The sequence below is a fragment of the Ursus americanus genome, chromosome 24 (assembly GCF_024610735.1).
Source record: "Ursus americanus isolate L20-20 chromosome 24, mUrsAme1.1.p, whole genome shotgun sequence".
Classification (NCBI taxonomy): Eukaryota; Metazoa; Chordata; class Mammalia; order Carnivora; family Ursidae; genus Ursus; species Ursus americanus.
In genome coordinates this window covers 7,068,133-7,095,824 of record NC_142150.1, presented here as the reverse complement: position 1 = coordinate 7,095,824, position 27,692 = coordinate 7,068,133, and the positions used below count along the sequence as shown (strand labels likewise).

The window sequence follows — 27,692 nt, the reverse complement described above, 5'->3', positions numbered from 1 at the left end:
GGGCAGTACCCAGGGGTGGCCTCCCCATGCCAGGAGAGTAAGAACTCTGCGTCTTGAGGGCTGCTGGGAGGGTGTGGTGGGAGGGGGCAGGAAGGGCAGTTTGGGGAGGGGCTGAGGGTGATGGCAGGGTGGACACCTACCCAGAAGGCGGAAGAACGTGCCCTGGCGGAACACCTCCGTGTGCTCATACAGCCGCAGGACCAGCGTGGGGCCCGACACATAAAGGAAGGAGCCCGGCTCTGCCAGTGACTCCAGGGCCACGAGGCCTGCCTGCCATGTCCCCCGGTGCAGTGAGAAGGAGGCATGGTGGTGGAAGGCAGTGCTGCCCTGCCACTTGGCCAGCTCCAGAGACCCATTGGCTGTGACATGCAGGAAAAAGTTGGGTCTGTCCGCTGCCTCCAGGGACACCACATCCGGGTCTGTAAAGAGTCAGGGGGGTGAGGTGAGCGCAGAGAGGGGTCCAGATGAGGGCCAGAGCCTGGCATGCGTCTGCACTCAGTGACTAAGTAACCCACCCTGCGGCTTAGCTGGGCCCTGCTCCTCCGTGCCTGCCGACCTACTTCTGCCTGCTGGAGGCCCCTCTGCACACCCCACCTCTCCCTAAGGGAAGTGGAAGGTTAGAGAAGCTGCCAGCTGCCAAACCTCGGGGAGGTGTCTTCCTCCCACCTTCCTTCCCTCCTCCCTCTGTCCTTCCTTTCTCTCCTTTCTCCCCACCCCCCCTCCCTCTCGCCCTCCCTCCCTCCTTCACCCCCTGTAAACCTTTGGAGGACCCTCTGCATGTCAGGAGGGATTCTAGATGCTAGGGATACAGCAGTGAATAGACTGACAGAAACGGCTGCCGTGGAAGAGTCACGTTCTATTGGACACACTGGACAGGCTGGGGGGTGCTGATTTGACAGGTTTCAGTGACCCCAGCTTGGTCCTGCTCCACACCGAATCCCAGAGGGTCAGAGCTGACAGGCTGAGGGGATGTGGAGTCCAACCCACAGATGGGAAAACGAGAGATGAAGGGGCTAGCCTTGAGCCCCACAGCTGGTCTCCGCTACCCTCTCTCCTGTGTCCACAAAGGCCCAGTTCTAGAAAGTGGGGCTTGTTGCTGGGTGGATAACCCCCAGATCCACACAAGCAGGTGTCCAGGAGTCCCGGCCCGCCATGGCTGGTTGTGAGGCGGGCCAGTGACTTCACGTGCCTGGGCTGTTATGAGGGGCAAACGATATGGTGCAGGTGAAAGGCCCAGCATGGGGCTGGATGTGTCTTTCCTCCCCGCCCGTGTGGCCCTGTCCCACCTCCCTGAGAAGCTGTGAGGAGACAGGAAGCAACCGGAGGAAGGATTCGTTGTTGACGGTAATAACAGTAAGTGCCATTTATCAAGGACTTACTATGTGCCAGGCACGATGCTAAGCAAGCCCTCTACCTGCCGGGTTATTACATTCCAAGAGGGCCCTGGGAGATGGCAAATTCATTCATTCAGCAGCTAGTGCTTTCTGAGGGCCTATCACGTGCCAGGCGCTGTTGCAGGCATACTAGGAAACAAAACGACCAAAATGCCTGCCCTGATGGAAGTTACAAGTGGGAGGAGGAGAAACATCATAAACAAGTAAATCTATAACAGGTTAGCGGGGGTGATCTTGTTACGCCCATCTTACAGACCAGGGAAGTGAGGCCCAGAGTCACACCGCTGGTGGAAGAGGGAGGTGGGATTAGGAGAGCAGGTAGGCTAAGGCCAGAGCCCAGGGTCTTAGCCTCCGCACAGTCTTCCCCAGGGATGGGCTCCAGGAGCAGGCACGGTCATATCAAGCTCATATCGTGTCCGTCCCCTGGATGGGATTGCAGACTTCCGATGGACAGGGATGGGTCTCTTCCATCCCTGAGGCCCTAGTGTTCAGCTCTGTGCCTGGCCTGGGAGTGGGGCTCATTGAAATGGAGGAAGGGGAAAAGGCAGGGAAGGAGGGATGATGGGGTGGGGAGAGGTCCTCATAACCAGGTGAACTGCAGACCCTGAGAAATTGAGAACTGACTTTCTGAGACTGGGGTGAACTCCATGAGAAGTGTCTGGGTCCTGGTTCCAGCGGATGCTGGGATGGGCCGCATCCTTGTGGTTAGGGAGACACTGATAAGATGGGGCCAGCAGCATGCGGAGGCAGAAATGCTGATTACAGTGGTCACGCACACTGCGACACACACAAACGGCCCCGGGAAAGACTTCCCAGCACTGGCTGAACTGAGGCCTTGGCTGGTCCAAGGCCCAGCAAAAATGCCATCCAGGGGTCCCTCTGCCCTGGGTAAGGTTCCTGCCCCCCGCTTCATCACTACCGAACTCTGAAGGGAGGACAGTGCCCACTAAAGCGATGCCAGTCAGGTCTGCGGACTATGTGCGGCCCAGGAGGCTGTGGCTGGTTCCAGGCGTGTGCCAGAATTCAGGATCATAACCTGAGCCGGTCAAGAGCTGCTCCTCCAATCCCAGAAGCGAGCCCTGCAGCAGTCAGTGTATCAGCCAGCTCCTCTCTGGCACTTAGAGTCTATCCAGTCTCAAAAATGGAGGGGCAGGGAGGGGAGGAGGCAGAAGAGAAGAAGAAGAAGAAGAGATGAAAGAGGGTGGAAGGGAGGCAGAGAGGGGGGGAGAGGGGAAAGAGGACTGGGGGCAGGAAGGAGGGGAGGAGGGGAGGGAGGGGAAGGAGCAGATGTCGCCACCAGGCTTGATCGGAACACAGCAACGGTATAAAGCAAGATACAAAGCTACATCTGGACCTTGGCCTCCCTGCTTTTTCCAGGGAGAAAATGGAAGGTGTCTCTTTGAGGAGACTAACAGGTTGACCCAGAGGCCTGTCTCAGCTGGGAACGGGGCACCTGTTGGAGCCCCACGTTTCTCCAGCGACTGCAGATTGCTTAGGGCCTCGGCATCCTGCCCTCCTCTAGTAACTGCCTCCCTCCACCAAGGGCTGCTGTGGGGCTGGAGGTAAGCCTTACCGTGAGCCTTGGCCTTGTATAGTGCAGCCGTCAGCAGGAAGTTCACAATGTCCCCTGGAGCCACGTCGTCTGCGCGCACGAGGACCATGGCACCGCCTGCCGCCTTGCTGGCCACCAGGGCACTGCCAGCAGCCAAGCTGGACAGTTGGTAGGGACCCTTACCTAGTGCTGGAGAGAAGGGGCCCAGGCGTGAAGCCTGCCTCCCTGGGCCTTAGCCCACCTCCCATCCTGCCAGAGGTGGGGAAAAGAGGGTACAAGAGCTACTCTCAGTCGCTTCCCTCACCCCAGGGCCCAGGGAGCTTGATTCCATAAGAAGGAAGGGGCAAGAACTCCAGGCTGTCAGTCCCTGATGGGAAGTGACCCTCCGCACAGTGCCTGAATAATTTCACAGGAAACCTGGGAACAGGGCCACCCACAGGAGACCTCTGTCTCTGCCTGAGGGATGAAGGCCGGCAAGTCCCAGGCTCAACATCACTGTTTACCTACTTGTCTCAAATGTGTCATTTTTGTGTCTCTTGGGTTCCTACTGTTGTTGGTATAGGTTGGGGAGGGCCATGAGTTTCCTAGACAATTGCCTTAAACCCAACCTCCGTGCCTCCAGTGTGCCCCCCAACATCAGTGCTTCCTCCCCACAGGTACCCGACTCCCTTTTCTAGCCACACTCCCTGCTGGGACTCATCAATGGCTCCCCATTGCCCTCAGGATGGAATCCAAGAGCCTAGCTTGAATTCAGGGACCCCTCACACCCCAAACCCCAGCAGCCTCCCCACACCCTTGCCCCGCCACATTGAACTTCTCTAGCTCTTCCTTGAAAGAGCTGTGCTGCGCTCTATCTCACGCCTGTCCTCATGCCGTCCGCCCACTCAGAGTAGTCCTCCGTGTTTTGCGCCTGGCAAACGCCTACTCAACCTTTGGGGCCCAGCTCAAATGTCACCTCCTCGGCGAAGCTCTCCCTGCACCCTCTCCTGTCACACACGAACGTCATCCCTCCTCCTCTGCGCTCCACCAGCCCCTGGAGCCCGGCGGGCCCCGAGCACAGCTCCTGTGATGAGGACCTTGATGGTGGGTCCACACCTGTCTCCTGGACCAGATGGGAAGCAGGCAGCGCTGTGCTAATACATGCGTGACAACAAACAAACAAACAAAACCCCGCTTTGTAGCGGTTGCTGATTTCCAGGGACTGAATGCTCGCGGCGGTGGTCGGTTTCAAACTACCAGCTGGATGTGGAGTTAGGAACAGACCGCGGCTTTAGGGGGGAGTGTGAGCCGGCTCCAGCCCACCACCGGGACAGGCCTCTGACCATTGATTCCCCAGCACCCAGCAAAGGGCCTGGACCAGAGAAAGTGTTGGTAGAAGAGCAGAGCAAGGAATGGATGGGTAGGTTATGAGTAGGTGGAGGGTGCTAGAAACAGCCTGTCCTTTGCCAGTTACTGCCACCCAAAATGCCACAGAAGGGAGAAGACTCTTCTCAGAGCTGTCTTGCTGAAATGTCTTGCCTGATGTCAGACAGACCTTGCCTGTCCCGGGGACTGCGATTCTCCTGTTACAGATTCATCCCTAAAGGGAAAGCTTCCTCACAGCCAGGAGGAAGCCCTTGGCCATCCAGAGTCCCTAGGAGCTCCCATTCTGGAGGATCTGTTGTCCCTGAATTATCATGCTTCACCCTGGTCCAGCTCTCAGCTCGCAGACCCCCTAACCGGTATCCTGGTCTCTAGTCTGTCCCCCTCCGTTTCACCTGCTGTACTCTGCCAGTAGGACACGTCTCAACCCCAAATCTGATAATGCAGGTAACTGAGGACAGAGCCTTGGGCCTAGACCCACATAGGCCTGTTCCTGGCATGGTGCCTGGAAGGGGATGGAGCGGTGCTCAGAAGTCAAAGGTGAATGGTACCAAGGACCTGATGAGCGTCTAACTCTGCCAAGATCCGACTTCCCACCCTGTTGGCCATGACCCTAGTGATTAAACTGAATAATGAGCTCTAACATTGGACATTAGCCTTTCGGTCTTTAGATGCGACCCGTGCTTTCGCCCTAGCTAAGGCAGAAGTTGGAGCCTAGCCTGGAACCCTGTGACCTTGCTAAATCTGAAGATGAATCTGACAGGCTGAGAGCCAAGCTGTAGGTTTTGCCCCAGCCGTCCTCAGAAAGAGCAGTTTGCAATTGCCTTCCCCACTCAAAACTTCAGGAGACCCAAGACAATATTCCATGAGCCTGATGAGAGCGATTGCGAAGGCCCTAGGATGGCATATGGGTGGGAATGGGGTTTTTACTTCCTGGTGAAGCTGCCCTGGGCGAGAACAACTTCTGGGAAGCTGGCATGGCCTGGACTTGAGAGAGGGGCTGCAGGAGCTTCTAGAGACAGAGCTCCGGGGCGCCCCCGGCCTCTGCACTGAGTTCTCTCCGCACAGTGTGGTCCCTCCTCGCACCATGTCACAGCTCTTCCAGGGCCAGCTGATGCTGTCATGGCAGCAGGGTGGGGCAGGCAGTACCTCACCCCCTAGGCTCCACTTGGGGAAGATGGGCTTACCTTTGTTAAAGAAGTCACAGTCATACGCTGCAAGAGAGAGAACAAGACTTCTTGAGACGCCTGGAACAGATGGGCAGTGCCACGGCCCCTGGCATCCCAGCTGTCCCAGATTTGGCCTGCCTCCCAAACTCCAAGATCTAGGCATGGTCATTGGACTCAGATATCTTAGAGTGCAGGAAATACCACGGATCCTGTCTGTGTCCCCGGCACAACGCTCAAAGCCTGGCCTAGAGCAGACACTCAGCATGTACTGAACAGAATGGATGAGTGAATGGGCGAATGAGTGAATGAGTGTTGGACAGAATGGGGCATTTTGTGTGGCCCCAAAGGGCAAGGTTAGAATCAAGGAGTGGAAACTCCAATCACAAATGTTTTAGCAGGTCCTGGAGGAATGCAAGCACAAGGTGGAAGTTGGTATTTCAAGAACATTGGGTGGAAGGGAACCAGGGGCTTCCAGGATCAAAGGCTCTTTCAGGCCCTAGGGTGTAGTTTCCATCAGGTTTCCAGAAGCTCCTCCAAGTGTGCTCCGCGCACCCTCTAGTGGCCCAGCCCGGCACCGCAGCCTGTTGGGCGGGCGCCTCAGCCATGGACTCCTGAGTCCACTGGGGCGAGCTGGGGACCTTGAAGGGGCACTGAACGCCAGAAGTAGGGCCATGAGAAGCCGGTTGGGTAGAGCGGGGATGAAGGCTGAGGAGGACCCTCCCTCACTCTTAGGCATGGTCCAAAGAGCGCCACCAACTCCGCCCCATACCCCAAACGCTGTGATCAACACTGTCTCTTGGCCTTTGGCACTGGCCTCCAGAAAGAGCACTAGCAGTGAGATTGACCCGGCATGCGGCTAGGGGAAAGGACTCACTTCTCATGTGCTGACTCAGAAGACGGAACGAGAAATTTAGATCTCGGAGTCTGTGCTTTCAAGCGTGTACCAGGTCAGTGGGAAGAGTCAGACCTGAGGTCCAATTCCATCTCTCTCACTCTTCAGCTGTGCAACCTGGGACAAGTTACTCAGCCTCTCTGAAATTTAGCATCCTGCTCTATAATATGGGACCACCCGGTGTATCTGCCCACAGACTTGCGAGTCCCGGCCTAGAGCAAGGAAAGTGCTCACCTTGCGTGCAAAACCCTCAGTAATGAAGATACATACTATTTTAATACCCTGTTTCAAAATTTTTTAAATTAATGCAAAATATCCATGATGAACAAAATATCAAAAATTTAAAATAAGGACAGGATCGATGATAGCGCCTTGCCAAGCCACACTGGATCCTGAGGCAGAAGGGAAAATCAATACTATCGACCCTGTCATTACTTAAAACTTTGATATTTTGTTCATCAAAGCCACAGATATTTTTGCATTGTTTGATTTTTTAAAAATATTACCTTAAAATGTGATTTATCTCCGTTACTGAGTTTTTGGTGCCCCCTTACATCTTGTGTCCTAGGTGAGGTGTCCCTAGCCCTAAATACGAACGAGCTAATGCACAGAAGGCACGGGCGCGGGCCGGGCACAGAGCAGATCCTCGGTGAGTCTGTGCTCCCTTCTCTTTCATGAAGGATTTCTCTCTGAGACACAGAGCATGGCCACAGAACCTCCGTAGTGGAAGGGTCTCAGAGGACACCGAGCAAAGGGAGGCCAGAGACAGAATTTGCTCCATCTTCTTCCCAGGGTCATCGTGCCTGGAGCTCTCGGGGCTCAGGACAGTCCAGCACCCGCGTCCCCGTGAGAAATGACAGCAACTTCAGCAAGAGCACAGAGCGCATGCCCAGTGCCTCGCGTGCGCTAGCTCAGGGATCTCACAGCACCCCGCAAGGGAGGGACGGGTCCCTTAACCCTCGGGTACGAGGCAGAGTGTGAAGAACGCGCCCCAGGTCACCCCGCTGGGTGGGGCTCGGGCCTGAACCCAGACAGTCTGGCCCGAGAGCCTGTGTGATAACCACTGCACCCCGAAGTGAGGCGTGCTGGTGCAGGAAGATCATCGGTGTGCGGGATCGAATAAGAAGGGAATGAATAATTTAACTTTCTATATAGTTTATTTCATTTTTAAAATATTTACTCTTGTATCTGTTTTATGATACACATTTATACTACTAATACATATATATGTATATATATATATATATATATATATATATATATATACTACTAATACATATATATACACACACACACCTATCTATGTATGTGTATGAATGCATGCTTGAAGTATTTTTTCCTGGATGGAGCGTGCAGCCCAAAGCTTTTGCAGCCACCAGTGCTCTAAATAAACTGGTGTCTCATGCTGCCTCTGATGGGGCCTGTGTATTTGAGCTGACAAAAGGCTTTTAATTCACTCTTCCATGTGATCCTCACACCAAACCTGGTGGGACAGGTCTATTCCTACTTTTCAGTTGAGAAAACTGCCCCAGAGAGGCGGGGTGACTTGTTTGAGGCCACACAGCTTGCAAAGGGCAGCTGTGGGTCTGAAACCCGGGGCTCCCGACGCCCCTGGTAAAGTGGTTAAGAGCCCAGATTCGCAGCCAGACCATCTGAAGTCGAGCCCGGGCTCCGCCACTCAGCTGTGTGACCTTGAGCCTGTTACTCCATCTCTCTCTCTGTCTAACCTGTTCCCAAGTGTGGAACAGGGTGGAACTCCTACCTGATAGGCTATTTTAAGAATTCAGTGAAAGATACAGGCAAACCAGTCAGTGCCTGGCACGTACCAAGTCATCCATAGATGCCAGCCAGGGTGATGGCAGCCCCAGGCCTGCCCACAGAGGGCCCCGCACCCCCCCACGTTGGGCAATCGGTCTGCATACTCACGGCAGAGGCGCGGGGTCCGCCAGTCCACAGCCACCCCGTGCTGGCAGCACTGGTGGGCATAGGCAGACACGCTGGCACAGAAACACTCACAGTCACCGCCCCGGCTGCACCCACAGGTGTCTGTCAAGCAGTTTGAGTAAAACCAAGTGACATCGACCTGGGGGAGGTCAGAAGTCAGAGGTCAGAGGACAGCTCCCGAAGGTTAGCCCTCCAGCTTCTCAGCTGATGCCTCCTAGCGTCAGGGAGCAGCATCAACATGAAGGGACTGCGGGCTGGGGTGAGCTGCCTGAGAGGGGTGAGGACAGACAGGTGGCCAGCTCAGAGGGAAACAGCTCCACGGCCCAGGCAGACCCCACTTTTGAGAACTAGGCTCTCGCCTTCCCCAGGCCTGTGCTGTTGGACCCAGAGGCTAAGGGTGAGGCTGAGAAACAGACATGGGGCATGAACTCTCAGCCAGGGCCAGAGACAGCTCAGGCCAGGCCGACGGCAGCCTCCGAGGCCCTGGGCGGTGCCGTGCAGAGCTAAGCCCCATCTCCCATCTGTCTCCACGGAGGGCAGAACAGGCCTCAGGCCGATGCCACGGCATGAGGGGTTTGTGTCCACTGTGCAGAATAACTTCCTCACCAGGAGGAAAAGCCAGATTGAGATAGGTTTGAACAAGACATGGAAGCTGTTTGGCTGTCTGGCTGTCCTGGGTCATCTGGGGAAACAGGACAGGCTCATCTGAGCAGGCTGGAGGCAGGGGACTGGCGGAGGTGGCTCTCCTTTCTAGACCTCCCCAGGCATGGGGGGTCGGTCTGAGAACAGAAGGGATTTCGGGAAGGTGGGAAGGGGCTCAGGGGGGCTGAGGCTGGGGTCCACTCACCACAGGGTGGCAGGTCTCAAACGCCTCGCTGAGCAGAATGCTGCACTCCTTTCTGGCAAATGGTTCTCGAAGAGGATTCAGGACACATGTGTCCCAGGGGTCAGGGGTGTCTGGGCACTGAGAAGCAAAGGCAGGACTGTGGATCTCCCTACCCCCATAATGCCTGTTGCCTGGTGTGGTGGACAGACTCTTAGAGTGGCCCCCTTGATCCCCCAACTCCTGAGGTTCAAGCCCGTGTATAATTCCCTCCCTGGAGTGTGGGAAGGGCCTATGCCTTGCTTCAAACTGACAAAAGAAGGCAAAGGTGATAGGATGGACAAGGTTATGTGTCTGCGACTGCATTTTTATGTTACATAAGATGATAGAGCCCATCTCACTGGAGTCTCTCCCTTGGTGGCTGTGAGGAAGCAAGCAGCCATGCGGGGAATCTCACATGTAGGAATGGTGAGTGGTCTCTAGGAGCTGAGGGTCCCCTCTGGCCAACAGCTAGCAAAAACACTGAAGCTCTCGGTTCTATGGCTGCAAGGAACTGAATGCTGCCGACAACCACCCAAGCAAGTGGGGAAGGAGATACCTCCCTGGCCGAATCTCCAGATGAGAACCCAGCCCTGGCTGACACCTTGGTTGAGCCTGTGATACCCCAAGTAGAGAACCAGTCAAGCCCCACCCCGACTCCTGACCCACAGAAATCACGTGAGCGGTTAAATGCTGCCAAGTCTGTAGTAATGTCGTTGCACAGCTAGAGGTAACTAATAACTAACACAGACGGCCCCAATGTCTGCTGAACCTCCTCCATCAGTCCTACATTCTCACCGGAGCCCCCAGGATATGCCCAAGGGGGTTATCAAGAGAGGAACAGCAGGAGGTCAGAGGAGGGGATCAATAAAAGTTAGTCATCTTCTCTGCTTCTCTAAAATGGGGGTGGGCCAGAGCATACTCTTCTGAGGCGGCAGGGACAGTCTTGTCCCACCTCAGGATTACACTGGGCTCCAAGCCATGACTGTCCCCTGACCCCAGTCTACCTAAGCTCAACTTTGGCTACTCTCCAACAGAGAATTAAGGACCTAAGATGACTCAGTCCAGGAAAGACAAATATGTAACACTCATATCACCACTGTCTGCTGCTGCACCCGTGGCAGACATAACTAATCAATCACAGTGCTCCTTCTAGCTGAGCCTGACGCAAGTCTTAGATATTTCTCAACACAGCTTTCCAGGCCACCTCTTGTCACTGATCAGAGTTGTCATGAGGTTAAATCCAGTCTCTATCCCTCTCCTGGCACAGCTCCCTCAGAAGACCACGGAGAAGACAGAACTTACTCAGGTTCACCCAGCAAATCACCTGATCACCCAAGACAAGAACCTAGGTCTCTTGCTGTCAGTTCAGTTGTTTTCCCCCATAGCTCACAGCTTGGGAGCCTCAGCCACCTCCCAAGCCCTAGGGATACCCTCCTCATTTCTGCCTCTGCTAAAGTTGTCTTCCCTCTCAGAGGCCTCTCTGATACATTCATCTTTCCAAATACAGCCTTCAAGTACCAGTCTACTCCCACCTCCTTCAGGAAGCCTTCTCTGATTGCCTCAGTCCACATGGGTCTCTCTTGGACTCTCCTCTGGACCAGACCTAGTGCCAGGCACTGGAGGCACAGAGATGTTTAAGATGGTCATGTTTCAACAAGCCTCATCTTCCCCCAGTAGGTAGGTGGTCATCTTTCCTAGGACAAAGACTTCGTCTCCTTCTCAGCCACCAGCCTCCCGTGAGGGCTTGATCCAGGGCGCAGGTGCAGCCCGATTTGTGAGATGGGTGGTACCTGCCCTCAGGCCACAGGACAGAGTCAAGGCTGGGGATGCTGGGTCAGAGGCCAAGAGAGCAGTTGCATGAGCAGTCACACCAATGTCCCTGACCTGGGGCCAGGTCCCCTCAGCGCTGGCCAGGGCCCATCTGAGTGAGGGAGGGAGCCAGCCTGGGAAGGCTTTACCTCAACTGCAGCCCAACTGCTACCAAACTCCTGGGGGTTAGTTAACTCTAAATTCTCCGGAGTCCTCATCTCATTGATGGTTTTTAAGTCAAAGTTCCCACAGAGTCCCGCAAGCTGGCCCTAAAAGGAGAGAGGACACTGTGGTCACCTGCAGGAATGCCAGGGACGAACCATTAGCAGGGCAGCTGCCATAAGCCCAGAAGTCTGTCATGGACCTGAAGCAACTTCTGGGGTCACGATGTAAAGAGGGATAGGAGAAGAGTCAGAGGAGAAGGGCATGGAATGGGGTGGGGGCAGACAGGACAGGAGTCATGCTACTCCAGGCTCCTTGGCGAGCCCATGCAAGGATGCCCAGTGGCCCCTGGGTCAGCTCCAGGCAGGAGCAGAGGGCCCTGTGAGGGTCAATGCTCATGCAAGTACCTGCCACTGGGGCCCAGCCTGGATGTGCACTGTGGTTCTCTGGTCCCATAAGAGGGTGATGTGCTCCCCTGGGAAATGCACCAGTGTGAAAAACCCTGCTTGCCACGTGTGGACCTCCTGCTTCTCATCCAGGAAGCTCTCAGGACTCTAGAGGGACAGAGATGGTCCTTCCTGAGGCCCGAGTGTCCCCCAACACCTGGGTCAGTCAGCTGCCCAGCCCCAGGAACTCACGCCTCCCTCACGCTCTGACATTGACCTCTGTGTTCCTGACTCTGACCAAGGAGTTCCGTCTGGGCTGCTGACTCAACAGCTCCAAGGAACGGAGGCCCCAGCCCTCTTCTGCCCCAGAGCCTGTTAACACACGAACTGTCTGCACACCCTGAACCCACACCGGGCCTTACAGGACTTCCCGAGTCGTCATCAAAGATAAGGAGTGAGTTCCCGACGTTTATGGAAATAAACTTCCTACAGATGATACCAGAGCTGTAGCAGTCTACATTCTCCATGATCACAGAGAAGCTGAGGTCCGACGTGCTCTGAGGAGAAAGGAAGTTCATTCAGTAAAGCCAGGGAGAGGAAAGAGCCTGTGGACAGGCACAGAGGTAGTGGGACATGGCCTCTGAGGTGGTTGCAATCCACTTATACTTATTAGCTGTGTGACCTTGGGCAACTTACTTCAGTTCTCTGAAGCCCAAGTTCACAGTTGGGTGTCTAGTGCAGTGTTTAGCATGTAGCCAAGCTCCAGAAAGTATTGGATGCATGGATGCATGGATGGATGGATGGATGCATGGATGGATGCATGGATGCATGGATGGATGCATGGATCGATGGATGGATGGATGGATGGATGGATGGATGGATGGATGCATGGATGCATGGATGGATGGATGGATGCATGGATGGATGGATGGATGGATGGATGGATGCATGGATGGATGGATGGATGGATGCATGGATGCATGGATGCATGGATGCATGGATGGATGGATGCATGGATGCATGGATGGATGGATGGATGGATGGATGGATGCATGGATGCATGGATGGATGGATGGATGCATGGATGGATGCATGGATGCATGGATGCATGGATGGATGGATGCATGGATGCATGGATGCATGGATGGATGCATGGATGGATGGATGGATGGATGGATGGATGGATGGATGGATGCATGGATGCATGGATGGATGGATGGATGCATGGATGGATGGATGGATGGATGGATGCATGGATGGATGGATGGATGGATGCATGGATGCATGGATGCATGGATGGATGCATGGATGGATGCATGGATACATGGATGCATGGATGCATGGATGGATGGATGCATGGATGCATGGATGCATGGATGCATGGATGGATGGATGGATGGATGGATGCATGGATGGATGGATGCATGGATGCATGGATGCATGGATGCATGGATGCATGGATGGATGCATGGATCGATGGATGGATGGATGGATGGATGGATGGATGCATGGATGGATGCATGGATACATGGATGCATGGATGCATGCATGGATGGATGCATGGATGGATGCATGGATGCATGGATGCATGGATGGATGCATGGATGCATGGATGCATGGATGGATGGAGAGATGGCTATATATTAGGCGTATAGGGCAGGGGTACTGTCTTATATACATGATGGCAGTACTGTAGGCCTTTTTGGGGGGCAAATCACAAGCACTGAATAACATTTTATGTGTATCTAACTTTTTATGGCAATTCCATGTCTAAGACTCTAGAGAAACATCTACAAAAGTATTCATTGAGCGTTTAAATATCAGCAACAACTTAAACGTCTATCAATGGGGACATAACAAAACAAACTAGAGCATGTCCTCTCTGTAGAATTTTACAGAAAGAAGAAAGAAGTGTGTACTGATTGTATAATGACTAAGGGATGTAGCATTATGTGAATAAAGCAAATTGCAGAATCCTATTCATATAAACAAAGCACATGTGTGCATATGTGTGTATCTGTCTGTCTCATGGAAGATGATCTTGCAGGATTCACACCTAACTGTTAGGAGCAGGGAATGGGAACAGAAGAGCTGTGAAGGGAAATATTTGTTTTTAACATATGCTCTGTATTGTTCTAAATGTCAGTGAAGAGCATGCGTTACCTTTGAAATTTAAAAATTAAAATAAGGTCAATTATCTGTCTCTTGGAATTACAGAAATTACATGAAAGAGCTCCCTACCATGCCTGCCCCATAGCTAGGACTCATTTCATAAAAGGTTTGTCATTGTTATTGCTCTATTATATAATGAGACAGGCCCCTAGCAAAATCAAGGTCCCTTGGGTGTGTCTCTGGCACTCTCCCACCCGCCTTCTCGGTATCCCTTTTCTCCTTCCGGGAGGATCCTGTCTCTACTTGTGCCCCCAGCTCCACATCACCATCCCTTTCCTTCGCAGGAGCTGACACTTTCGCCAGCAGATTTCTTGGTTCAAACCTGACACCAGCTCTGCCACCGCCCAGCGGTGTGACCTCTGGCAAGACACCTAACTGGCCTAAGCCTAAGCTGTGGCATCTATAACACGGGGTCAGTAAACTCTACTTCATCGGGCTGCTGTGAGAAAAGTAAAGTAATCCATGAAATTGGCTCAGGAGACCACCAGACTTACAATAAAAGCTCAAAAAACATGAGTGCTTACTCCAGACAGAAAAACCTTGGGACCCAACAGGGCAAGGCTATAATGGTGAGTGGCCAAGCAGTGGGGTATATTCTATGACTGGTGAGCTCTGTCTGGCCCTGAGCCTACTCCTCAGCCCTTCTTTCAGTCTCTAGAAAGCCCCACCCCCCAGGCTTAGATACCTCTACCTGACCAATTATGCATCAGACTGGAGTCTAGAACGTCACCGCACCAGACAGGTCCTTGGCTTCAGCTGCCCCGGGTCCCCGTACAGCCAGCTGGGCAGACACATTCGGGAGCTCACCTTGACCAGGTGCACTTTGCACGCCCCCACGAAGTCAAACGGGAGCCCATCGAATGTGCGGTAGTGCCGGTCACCATAGGCCGTGCAGGTGGAGGCGCAGGGGTGGAGCGTGCACTGGAACGAGCCCCGCCGGCACACACTGAAACACACGGGCTCAGACCAGCTCACAGGGCCCACGCCACACAGAGCCACTGCCTACAGAGGGCCCTCTGTGTGCCCCTGGCCTAGGGGGTCACAGACACCATCAACCTCCAACGGAAGCCTGGAGGTCACAAAATCACATTCATGTACACATTTACAAAAGCATCCCCCAAATTTCTGTCTACGCATACCTTGTATATAGACACACAACCCTGTATGGCCCACAAACACAGCATGGGTGTGAACATGTGGGAAGGGTGAATTCTAGACGGCGCTCACCATCATGCTTCTCGGATCCATCCTCACCCCCAGCAGAAAGCAGAGCCTGAACGGTACCCTCACTTACCAGGTATGGCAGGGAGACGTGACCTGGTCCCCGGGGAAATATTCCTTCCCCTTCCAAGTGCACGGGCAATCCTCTGGCAGGAAACATGCGTCCCCGTGTCTGAGTAAGCTGCAGGGACACGGCAAGCAGGTGGTCAGGAAAGCATGCTTCCCGTTTCTGCCATCTATGGCGGACCCTGCATTCACATGGATACCATGCTGTAGGGCAGCTCTCAGCATTTGCTCCAGAAGAAATTGACCATGTATCCACCTACCGTCCTGCTGCTCAGAGGTACCTGGTAACTGGATAAACCAAAGACAGACTCAGCCCACCTCGGAAGCCTCTGCCATCCATCCAGAAAGCAAGACTCAACTATACCAGCCACAGCCCCCACCCCCAACCAGGCTGGGGCTAGCTGTATATTGATAAACAGATGATGAATATGGGCATTGGCCCTCTATGAGCAACCAGTAGACTGGCACTAAAAAGAAATGCTAGGGATGCCTGGGTGACTCAGTTGGTTAGGGGTCCGACTTTTTTTTTTTTTAAGATTTTATTTATTTATTGGACAGAGATAGAGACAGCCAGCGAGAGAGGGAACACAAGCAGGGGGAGTGGGAGAGGAAGAAGCGGGCTCATAGCAAAGGAGCCTGATGTGGGGCTCGATCCCATAACGCCGGGATCATGCCCTGAGCCGAAGGCAGACGCTTAACCGCTGTGCCACCCAGGCGCCCCAGGGGTCCGACTCTTGATTTCAACTCAGATCATGACCTCAGGGTCCTGAGATTGAGCCCCTCATGGGGCTCTGCACTGGATGTGGAGACTGCTTAAGAGTCTCTCTCTCTCTCTCTCTCTTTCCCCCTCTGCCCTTCCCCCACCCTGCTCATATGCATGCCCTCTCTCTCTCAAAAAAAAAAGAAAGAGATGTTAAAGGAAGTTTTTCAGGAAGATGGAAACTCAGATTCACAGGAAGGAATGAAAAGTTCTAAAAATGGGAAATATGTTGATAAATAATTCTAGAAATTGTTTCTTAATTCCTCTAAGAGGTAACTGAGCATTTAGAGCAAGGTTAATGTCAATGAATTGTGAGGTTTATAAAATATGTAGAAGTAAAACGTATGAGAATAATAGCACAAAGGACAAGAAGTAAGTAAATGAAAGTATACTGGTATAAATTCTCCACAGAGAGTCGTAAAATATTAATTCATGGTAGACTGATAAATGAAAGATATATATCGTAATCTCGAGAAAAACCACAAAATGCCAAGATATACAGTTAAAATGAAATAAAGGAAATAAAATAGAATATTAAAAAATAACATCCAAAAGGCAGAAAAGACCAAAAAAAAAAAAAAACCAAAAAACAAAGAACAAAACCCAATAGGACAGATAACAAATAACAAGATGGTAGTATTAAATTCAATCCGATTACATGAAACCCAAATGCATAAACTCTTCAATTAAAAAGGCAAAAATTGTAACATTGGCTAAAAGAGCAAGATCCAACTGCATTCTGTTTACAAGACACAATTGAAATATAAAGGCACAGATAAATTAAAAGTACAACTATAGGAAAAAATACCATGCAAACACCAGTTGTAAGAAGGATGGAGCAGCTTTATTAACATGAGACAAAGCAGGCTTCAGGCCAAGCAGCCTTTGCAGAAATAGGAGGGATGTTTCATGACAGCAAGAGTCCATTTATGAAGAGAACATAACAATCTTAAGTGGGCATGCACCAAGTAACAGAGCTGACAAGCAGAAACAAAAACACACGGAAATTAAAGGAGAAAGAAACATCCACAATTACAGTTAGAGATTTCAACTCTCCGCTCCATTAATGAAAGAACAAAATATTCTCAAAGATGCAGATCTGAGCAACTCTGACAACGTTCTTGACTTCACTGACAATTTAAAAACTCTCTGTAGAGAACAAAATGGAGTCACTCACGTCAAGCAGTGGCCTGTGTCTAACAGTGACCCAAGCAGCTAAGAGCATTGCAGCTAAGACCAGACATGGCTGAGACCAGCACCAGCTGATGACACAGTCAGAACTGATGACCAGCAGAAACAGAGGAGGCCCATCTACAAAGGTCCAACACTGATTAAATCTCTTTTTTTAAAAGATAGGATTTTTATCATCGAGCCTTACATCGAAAACCGGGGATGTACTGTATGGTGACTAACATAATATAATAAAAAATCATTATAAAAAAATAAAAAAATAAAAGATAGGATTTTTGCCACAAACTGTCGGACTCCTCAGATATGGACTCCTCTATGTCTGACCACTTCAAAAAGCAGCTGCCACCGAAGGTTCTGTCTGATTGATCTCTGAACAGAACAGAGATCCTTCACTCACTGCTTGAACATGATAAGCAAGAAAGGCTGAGAGCTGACCTGGACCGGACCAAGGCCTTATCTCAACTGTGCACCCCCAGGCTGACTTCACGTTTGGTTTGTTAAGATCCTACCCCCTGTTCTATCGCATTTGCTTTGCTTGGTGCGACATGCAGGAAGCTAAGTTAATCGTGTGGTGAAATATCATTGAGTTTGGAATCCTGAACCTGCTTTATAATTATATTAACCTTGCTTTACGACTGAAGAAAGCTGACACTGTGGAAAGACACAATCCGTGTGTGCACCTTCGTGGCGTGCTCACAACACTATCCAGTAACAGCAAAGTGCGTATTATTTTCAAGCATTCCTGGGAGATTCACCCAGGCAACTAATTCTGGACCATAAAATCTCAATAAATTTTAAAGTTTTGAAATCATATAAAGTATATTCTCTGATCATGGTGAAATTAAATTAGAAATCAGAAACAGGGGTGCCTGGATGGTGCAGCTGGTTAAGCATCCAACTCTTGGTTTCGGTTCAGGTCGTGATCTCAGCGTCATGAGATGGAGCCCACATTGGGCTCCTTGCTCAGCACAGTCTGCTTGAGATCCTCTCTCCCTCTGCCCTTCCTGCTTGTGCTCTCACTCTCTCTCTAAAATAAACAAATCTTTTTAAAAAATCAGGAACAAACAAGTATAGGAAAAATCTCCAAATATTTCCAAATTTAGAGTAACATTTCTAAATAACTCATGGGTCAAAGAAGAAATCACAAAGGAAATACCACACTTTGTAGAATGAGTAAAAGCAGTGGTCACAGAGAAATTTATGGTTTTAAATGCTTGTATTGGAAATAACAAAGGATTATGATAAAATATCTGAACTAGAAATACAAGAGCAAGTTAAATCCAAAGTAAGTAGTAAGAAGAAAATAATAAAGATAAGAGCAGAAATCAGTGAAATAGAAAACAGGAAACAATAGAAAAAAAAATCTGTGGAACCAGAGGAGGGTCTTGAAAACATCAATAAAATTTACACCCACCTACCTAGACTGGATAGTAAGAAAAAGAGAAAAGATTCAAATTACCAATGCCAGGAGAAAAGAGAAAACATCATTGCAGATCCTACAGATATTAAAAGGAAAATAAAGAAATACTTTCATGATGTAAAGCCAATAAATTTGACAACTTAGATGGAATGGACAGCAAAGATATCAAATACCTACGAAGAAATTCAATGACATATATGCAAACCCTTCCCATGAAAAGTATGAAACCCTGCTGAGAGAAATTAAAGAAGACCCAATAAATGGAGTGATGCCGTTGTTGTGCATTGGAGAACTCACTACTGTGAAGATGTCAGCTCTCGCCAAACTGACTTCTAGATTCAACACAAAACCAATTAAAATCCCACGGGCTTTTCTGTAGACATTCCCCACATTTACATGGAAATGCAAAGACTAGAAGTGCCCCCCAAAAACCCTGAAAGAGAACAAAGCTGGAGCACTATCACTTTCTGATTTCAAGACTTACTGTAAAGCTTCAGAAATCAAGACTGTGTGATACTGGCCTAAAGATAGACAAAGAGATTAATGGTACAGAATAGAGAGTCCTGAAATAGACCCACATTTATACAGTCAATTGATTTTTTTAACAAAGCAATTCAATAGGGAGAGAAAAGTCTTTTATTAAAATGGGGCTAAAACCACAGGATATCCATCAGAAAAAAATAAAATGAAATTTGACTCCATTCTACAATACAGAATCATTTCAGATAGATTATAGACCCAATGTAAAAGCCAAAATTGTAAAGCTATCAAAGGAAAACATCAGAGAATGTCTTTGCAGCCTTGGAGTTGCAACTACTGAGGACATGGAGAACACTGATCTTAAAGGAAAAAAATGATAGATTAGATATAATCAAAATTCAAAACTTCTGCTCATCAGAAGCTTTTAAGCTTACTAAGATATATTAAGTAAATAAATAGGCAAGCCACAGGCAGGGAGAAAATATTTGCAATGTATATATTTGATAAGGAAAGAACTATAACTCAATTTAAAGAAAATAGTCCACCAAATAAGACATGGGCAAAAGACTTGAATGGACACTTCACAAAGGAAGTTATACAAATGGCCAAAAAACACATGAAAAAGTACTCACTGTCATTAGAGAAAATTACAAGTTAAAATTACAAGTTAAAATTACAAATTAAAATAATAATGAGATACAACAAACAATGAGTACCTTTCATGGGTACCTATACGTGAGCATTTAAATTTGTCAAAGCTTAGCAAACTGTGTGCTTAGAATCTATACATTTCACTATTTATAAATTATGCCTCACTTGAAAAAAAATAAAAGGGAGAAAAGCAGTGAGGCACCAAAATTTGACTAGAAGCTGCATAATTAAGGGGAGCCGCCATTCTGTGGGGGGGAACCCCTAAAATGTCAATCTCTGTAGATTTTTTTTTTTCTCTTGGCCCAGCCCATTTTCAAGAGAAGAATCCTCTTCATCTCCAGCCTGGGAGGCAGAAGCTTTGTTTGATGCCACTATTGTGGGAACCAAGCTGGGGAAGAGGGCTAGGGTCTCACTAGGCTTTCATTTAATCTGCCTGTTTTCACGCTGCATCTCATCCCTCCTGGTGCTCCTTAAATCAAAGTCTCTGATGTGGCTTCTGCAGACAGTTTTACCACCTTTCTCTGCTGGTTGGGGTTAGGGCAGTTTTTGTTGGACCCCAGAGCATGGGAGAGGAGGCTGGGGGTTGACTGCTCCTTACACAGACTTGCATGAGACGTCTTCCTATCTCCCTCCCGCCACCCCACCTTCTGAGATGCCTGGAGCCTCCTGTCCCTGAAGCTGTCAACACAACAGAGGCTGTTTCTCCCGGGCCTCCTCCTCTGCAAGCATCAGTTGTCAAGTGCTGCTCTGCAGGGTCCATTTCCACACATCCACCCTTGTTCGTTCTTCAAAAACTACTGACCCATCTTGTGCCACTGTCATTCCCATGCCCGTTCTCTTTGTCCCTGGGGACTCACAGGTTGTTTGTTTGTTTTTCTTTACTCCATTACCAGCATTTCATTGTGGCAGGAAGCAGGGGAAAAAAGCATGTGTTTAATCCACTGTTTTCCCTGAAGCCACTTAACCTTTCTAAGCCCCTGTTTTTTCATCTGTAAAACAGGGGTAATGATGCCTTCCTCAAGGTCATTACGAGAATTTCATTACAGACCTGGGCACACTGCCTAGCGCCTAGTAGATACACAATAAATATTGGTTTCTTGTCCCTTCTCTACCCATAATTGCATCAGACACCAACAGTGGGCTGACTCACGCCTTCCACCTTCAGCCCAGGCCTTGTCTCTTGCCATCTCCTGAGGGGTCTTCCCTGCTGCCCACCATTCACTGCTCCCTCCGGGCCCCATGCAGACCTGTCTGCGTCACCGAGCACCTGCTGTGTGCCCAGCACAGAGAGAAGCTTTGGCCTCTGTCTTCAAGGTGCTCTCAGTCTGTGGGGCATCCTCTCCTGACCTGCTAAGGGACCCTCTCACTTCACGGTCCCCTCAGAGGACATCTGCAAACACGTGGCACCCAAGTGAGGATGACGATGCTTGTCTGCTCACACACAGCGCTTACTCTGCGCTACTTTACAAATAAGGAAACTGAGACTCCAGGAAGTTAATTAACTCCCCTAGTAAGTGCTGGAATCAAGATTCAAGCCTGACTCCAGAGTCTGTGCTGACAACCACTGTACTATACCGCTTACTGGACCCAGGGCCCTTGGCTCAGCAGCCAGAGGCAAAGAAATTTAGAGTGTGGCAAACAGCCTTAGTGGCTCCCGCAGTGGCTCAGGGTCCTTTGGAGCAATACATGGCACCCAGAGAGTCTTATCAATGCCACGGAGTGGGGTATGGGGCCCAGGGGCCCAGAGGGCCCCAGGCAGAGGTTGTTAGGATAGTACTTGGGCGTCTTTGGAAGCCCTATCCCAGCTCCCAAGAGGACATTCCAGAATGGCAGGAAATGTCTGTCCTTTCTTTGCAAGTTGAGGCTCTAATAATTTCCCTTTGACAAGCTCCTGTGGAATGTGTGTGAGCTTCTCACAGGGCATGTGATACGGCATACGAGCCACTGTGGCAAATACCCCGAGAGGTGATGGCATTCAGTGTTAAGGAAGGGAAGGGAACAAGTCTTTACGGAGCGCGTACTACACAGTGCCTGGCTCCTCGCAGCCGCTGCCTCCTTCGAATCTCGTAAGAGCCCTGCAAGGTGGTATCGCTCTCCTCAATTCACAGTCGGGGAAACCCAGGCTCAGAGAAAGGAAGTGATTTGTCTGATGGGCCGTAGCCAGTGACAAACGTTCCGGTGTCTGGGCGGGGCCTGCCCCCTCCCCCCAGCCCTCTGGACTGTGGATGTTCTTAGCACAGCTCCAGGACCCGAACTGAACTTTAAAAGGCCTAGAACAGAGGAAGCGGGTTCAGGTGCTGCCCTGCCCAGACTTGGCCAGCAACCAACCAGCAGCACCTTATGGACAAGAAAACTGATGCCCAAGTGGCCACATAACTTGTCATAGGTCACCCAGCCCAGTAGAAATCTTCACATTCTATCCATCCCTTTGGAACCTGGGGATTGAAAAGGGAACCGCACTCCGGCTTTTCGACCTGAGTTAAACTAATCCCTACTGTTGGATAATGTTTTAGAACCCTGCTGTTCAAATTGTGGTCACCAGACCAGCAGCATCGGGATCTCCTGGGAGCTTGCTAGAAATGCTGAGTTTCGGGCCCCCCCCCCGCCCCCCAGATCTCCTGAATCAGGGACAGGTCCCTGATGATTCATGTGCACACTCCTGTTTGAGGCGCATAGCTGGAGACCACAAAGCATGTCCTGAGAGGGATGTACTGAATCCTTCATTCCCAAGCCCCTCTTGCAGGGAGTCATCAGCTCTCGTTGTACAGATGAGGCCACAAAGTCACAGGGTGGGTCACTGGTACAACTGAGCCTAGCTCTCCTAGTTCCACCTGGCCTCTGTGGCCCTGCCACTGTGGCGGGCAGCGGGCGACCCTCAGTTCCTGACCGCAGAGGCCATGGCTCTCCCTGTCCTCGGAGAGGCAGGCTTGTACGCACAAGGCCAGTGCCACCAGAGGCCTTCGATGGCAGACACTCCTCACAAGCTCCTCTGGGCCTATGTGGCAGCAAATCCTGCCCGCCCCCTGCCGGCTGGGCCTAGGACCCCGCGCAGGCTCCGGAGACCACACAGCGGTGGTCTCTTGCGGATGCCCTGGCCTGGGAAGGGGAAGCTCCTCACCCACATGACGACCTCTGTCGAGGGAACCAGACCCCTGGCCTCCCGGAGCTGGCAGGCTCTGGCCTAAGGGCAGGATCTGCAGTAAGCTGCGTTGGGTTTGAATCACGGCTCCCAGGCCGCCCACTTCCCTCCACCCTCTCCTTGGCCTCGGTTTCTTCATCTGCAAAAGGCGAGTAATGATCCTTCCCTCCTTCCTCCCAGGGAGGCTCTGAGATCGAAGGAGGTGATCGCATCAAGTTGTTTTATAAACAGTAAAGCTCTCACGGACTATTCCCTCCCCTTCCCACCCTGACCCCCCCTCCCTGCCCTTGACTGCCAGGCCAGGGCCAGAACTGCCAGCGGACCACTGATCTCTGGCCAGGCTGAAGGACACAGCGCTGGGCTGCCAGGTCATGGGATCAGGCTCCCAAGTTCTTTTCAGCCCAGATCTGAAGTAAGACCAGAGTCAGGAAGGAGAACTGGCAAAGCAGGCTGCCGGGCCCTGGCACCCACGATGCACAGCCACAAAACTCAGCTCATGTGGCATCTCAGGCACCTGGGAGGAAGACTCTTTCCACTGGGTGGGGCCTTGCTTTTTGGAGTATTACAGGGGCACCAGCCCTCCACCTGAGGGCTCCAGTCAGACCTCTGCAGGGAAAGGGGCTGAGAGGTGAAGCATGGTGTTTCTCTCCCGGGCTTCACCCCACTGACTCTGGAGCAGGCTACATACCCCATTCAGCGCTTCCACTCCAGGAGCTCATGTAGTCCTCGTCACAGCCTGGTGAGGTGGTGGGCATTACTGTTATTACTCCCATTTTACAGATGAAAAACTGAGCCTCAGAGACGTTAGGCCTTTTCCTTGTCCCAGGTCACACAATGGTAAGACGCAGGGCCGGGTAGGATCCACTCCGGGTTGGATCCCCACACCACCGTTCTTTCTCAGACTCTGTGCTGGCCATTCCACGATCACAGGCCAGCCCTGGGCTGCTGTCGCCCTGCGTGGCCGTGGGAGGAATTCCCTGCCCCTCCCTCTGCCTTGTGTTCCCTGGCTCTGCCAGCCTTCAGGAGAGGGGGACCATGCCACATGCCTACTTACCCTTGGGGACAGGCACAGCCCGAGAGGCAGGGGCCACGGGCAGGCACGCTCAGGTTCAGCAGCTGCTGCTCACACGTCCTCTCTCTGCTCAGCTCGGGGGCTGTGTGCATGTCACTGCAGTTCACGAAGACCTGGCCCAGTGGGCAGGCGGTGGCTGGAGGAGAAGAGGGGGCTGCTGGCAGGGGCTTGGATGCCCAGCAGGATGTTTGAAACACGGTCCTTGGGGTGGGATCCTGGGTGCCAGGGGTGGCCAGGGAGACCTGGGGACCCGACAACTGGAGGACGCAGGGAGAGAGGGGGCTGTGCTGCTTTCAGGGCCTTGCTTGGGTTCCCAGATGCACATCATAGAGGGAGGGGGGCTGTGGGCTGTCACACACAAGACAACCCCCGCCTCTACCAGCACCGAGAGTACCATGTTCTCTCCACCAGAGACTGTTCCGGGCACTTCACATGCATTTTCTCACTGAGTCCTGCAACAACTCTGGGAGGTATTATCATCTCCCATTTCCCATATAATGGAAGGAAGTCCCTTCTGCTTTCCAAGGCACGATAAGGTGAGAGGTAGTGCCCCAAAGAGACCAGGAGAAGAGCCAGGAGGGTAGTGATGCTGTGTGGCAGGGTGGCCAGAGGACTTTAAACAACCAACTTCCCATTACCTATACTTCCGTGACATAAACTCCCTCTCTCTCCCTGAGCCTTCGCTCAAGTCGGCTGTGCACACTTATACCTTGTGTGACTGATCTTTTTTAGGAAAATCAATAAAGGGGAGGTGAGTTCCATGCCCAGCTTAGGATGGAGCAGAGAGAAAAAACATAGCCACAGGAGATGAGATAAAAGTCCCAAAGAAGAAGCAATCTGAAGCCAGGAGCAACAAAAAGAAAATCATAGAATTCTAGGTTGTATACAAAAGAGGAAGCGAAGGCTCAGAGAGGTGAAGTGAGTTACCCGGGACTGCACAGCTTACAAGCATGGGGCAACATTTCAACCCAGGGCTGCCAGACTCTGGAGGCCCTACTCTGTGCCACTTGCTGTATGATTGCTCTCTGACCCCCCTGTGCCAATCCCCGTCCGTACTGGCCTCCTCTGGAGGCCCACCTTGCCCTCCTGCTCCCATGCCCTCCCTACCACCTCCGCATCGCTCACAGGCTGACCCACTGCCATGCCACCCTACCCCATTTCTATGGCTTGGGACAGCCTCAGAGACTGACTGTCCTCCCCATCTCTGTGACCCCCAAGTCTAGCACATGACTGGGCAGAGAGTCAGCCTTAGTAGACGACCAATAGCTCCGACCAAGGAAACTCAGGACCCAGGGGAGGTCGAGGGACTGTCCAAACACCCCGCTGGCTGCCCCCGAGGGAGACAGTCTCAGCCTCTCCTTCTTGAAAAGCAGGAGGGACAGCCGCTAGGGTGGGGCTGAGGATGGGCCGGGGTTTCTGGATGCCACTCTCTAAACTGGAACCTTTCCCAAGAAGGCAAGGAATACAGGAGGCTCAGTGTGGGGCAAGATGTGGCTGGGTTTTCCCTGCTCCTGATCTATCCTCAAGCTCCCCACTGTCTTCTCCATAACCCCACTACCATGGAGGAGACCCCAGAAGAATTCTTCACCTTCCACCTTACCTGGGGCTCTGCTATCACAGCTCATGACTCCATCTTTGCAGTGGCTGCAGAGAGGGGGGAGAGGGGTGACTGGGATTAGCTGACTCAGTCACTGCAGAGCCAGAGACCGCAAGCCGCTCTGCTCAGACCCCTGCAGGGTTCAGGGAGCAGCCCCACTCTGCCCCTGGCCCCCTGTGCAGAGGCAGAAGGTGAGCATTGCCTTGTGGAAAGATCTGCTCGGCTGTATTTTCTTCAGTCAGCAACTTCCATTTAAAGAGAGGACACTAACGCTGCTATCTAGGGAGCTCACCAGTGGCCCAGAGATGGGATGTCGCTGTCTCCAGGAGGATAGTCCATTCCTTGAAAGTGGCAGGAGCACTGGTTCCTGTAAAACCCAGGAACGGAGAAAAATGAGCCGACTCAGGAGCTGGGGCAGCGACTGCCGAGGACGAGGACCCCACCCATCAGCAGCCAGGGGCGTAAGGACACAGAGAGAAGTAATGGCGCCTGCTGTGACAGGTGACACACCTCCCAGGAGTGGGGAAGCCACCAAGGACAGAGGTTGGGGCCATCCAGTTTCACTGGTCTCTGTCCACCCAAAGCCAGCCTCCCTTGGGCCAGGGAAAAGAGAGGTGGTAAGAACAGGGCCACGCTTCCCGAGCCCGCGCTGTGTCAGGGACGGACGCAGGTTGGAAATTCTCATACTGCTCATTCACACCCAGCATCAGTGCCCACACCATAACGGCTGTCAAATATTTTGAACACCAGGCTAGGCCCTCCAAATACGTCATCTCCTCTATTCCTCACAGAGTCCCTTACGCTGTCTTTCGGCTCCTCTCTGTAGGTCTGCTGGGGGCAAAGACTGTTTCCTCCTCACGCACCTCCCACAGCCCCTGCCAGGGCCGGAAGTGCAGGCCTTGCAGCAGACCAGTTGAGGGCTGGAAGGGATGTCTGAACTCATCCGGCCCCTGTGTTTCTCGGTCACCTTCTCCCTCTCCAACCCCTCCCCCCATATAAACCTCAGAGGACCCTTCGGAGGCAATATTCAACCACAAGGGGGGGATCTCAAAGGAGGACCCTAGTTTGAAAAGGCCCTGAATGATTCCAGTATACCCCCAACAGGAGCCTCTCTCCAGCCCCCACCCCTCAGTGGAATGCGATAACATTTTAGGGGAGAAACAGGTCAAGAGGGGACCAAAAGCTTTGCCAGTCAGCTCTGGGATCCAGTGAGGTCACCACCTCCCACCTCCGCCTCCAGCCACACTGAGAACACGCTACAGTCAGCCTTGGGGCTGTCCCTGTCCCCTCGGCCTGGAGCACTCTTCCCTCACTTGCCCCCACCTCTGCTCACATGTCATCTCAGCAGAAAAGCCTTCCTTCCATGCTCACCTCATGTAACCTAACAGTAACCCCTCCCTGCCTGTTCATAGCTTGTGACCAGCAGACCCTTTAAGCGTCGGTTTATTTATTAATCTGTCTTGGCACAAGAATGTGAGCTCCATGAGGGCAGGATTCTGTTTGGTTTGTTGCTGAATTTCCAGGGCCTAGAATTGTCCAGAACACACTAGGAGGTCAATAAATATTTGTGGAAGGAAAGGGGAGATGAAGGGAGAGAGGCTGTCTCTGTGGGGCTGTTATTCTGTCTCATGGGGAAGCCAGGCGGGAGTTCTAGGCCTAAGGAGCTGGAGCTGAGGAAAAAGCCCTGAGAGGTGGGTCCAGGGGAGGAAGCTCACCCACCCAGCCACCCATCAAACCCTGCCCTATGAGAGGTGCAGTCAGCCTCCCAGCCTCAGATGCCCTGGAGATCCTCAGCCCCCTCCCCCTCCCCACCTCCCCAGCAGAGGTCAAGTTAGTCCACTCACCTAGGGACACAGAGGTCAGCCTGGGTATCCAGATAGGTGTCTGGTGGGCAGGTGCAGCCTTCTACACACTCGTCCCCACTGAGGTCGCTGCTGCCACCAGCCCCACAGGCCACAGGGCTGGCCAGGTCCTGGCAGGTTTGGCCACACAGGGCCACACAGGGGCTGTACTCCTTGGTGGCCTCACAGGACAGTGCTGTAGTGGGAGATGAAACCGTGGCCTTCGTCTCCCTCATCCCCACAACTGTGCGGGGGTGGGGTCATCATCTTGGTGAGGAGAACCGAGAACCAGAGAAGATGTCTGCTCAAGGTCACACAGTGGGGCAAGGTCAGCCTTGGGATTTGAAAATAGGTCTGACTTCAGAGTCCCGCTTCCTCCCACTACACTACAAGGGCAGAGTGGCAGGGGTGGGCCCCCCTTTCCAAGCGCAGTCTGGACCCTGCCATTGGTGTTTCTTTTTCTCTGCAGGACATTCCTCTTAGGTAGTGATAGTGGGGGAGGGTAGAGGTCACCACTCGCCTTGTCAGGGACACACAGCAATTACCT

At 51.9% G+C, this 27,692-nt stretch overlaps 1 protein-coding gene across 1 annotated transcript in view; it reads right to left on the bottom strand.

Annotated features, from left to right (window-relative positions):
• Window positions 1–27,692, bottom strand: part of OTOG (otogelin) — a 95,030-nt gene that overhangs the window by 41,816 nt on the left and 25,522 nt on the right. The window contains exons 20-33 of the mRNA XM_045796465.2: window positions 27,149–27,341; window positions 25,597–25,671; window positions 25,308–25,351; window positions 23,690–23,843; window positions 15,002–15,109; window positions 14,515–14,653; window positions 11,958–12,092; window positions 11,557–11,703; window positions 11,137–11,256; window positions 9,161–9,277; window positions 8,296–8,452; window positions 5,496–5,522; window positions 2,968–3,135; window positions 141–419 (exon numbers count right to left, since the gene is read on the bottom strand). Coding sequence (XP_045652421.2) covers window positions 141–419; window positions 2,968–3,135; window positions 5,496–5,522; window positions 8,296–8,452; window positions 9,161–9,277; window positions 11,137–11,256; window positions 11,557–11,703; window positions 11,958–12,092; window positions 14,515–14,653; window positions 15,002–15,109; window positions 23,690–23,843; window positions 25,308–25,351; window positions 25,597–25,671; window positions 27,149–27,341 — 1,863 coding nt within the window. The remainder of the gene's footprint in view (window positions 1–140; window positions 420–2,967; window positions 3,136–5,495; window positions 5,523–8,295; window positions 8,453–9,160; window positions 9,278–11,136; window positions 11,257–11,556; window positions 11,704–11,957; window positions 12,093–14,514; window positions 14,654–15,001; window positions 15,110–23,689; window positions 23,844–25,307; window positions 25,352–25,596; window positions 25,672–27,148; window positions 27,342–27,692) is intronic.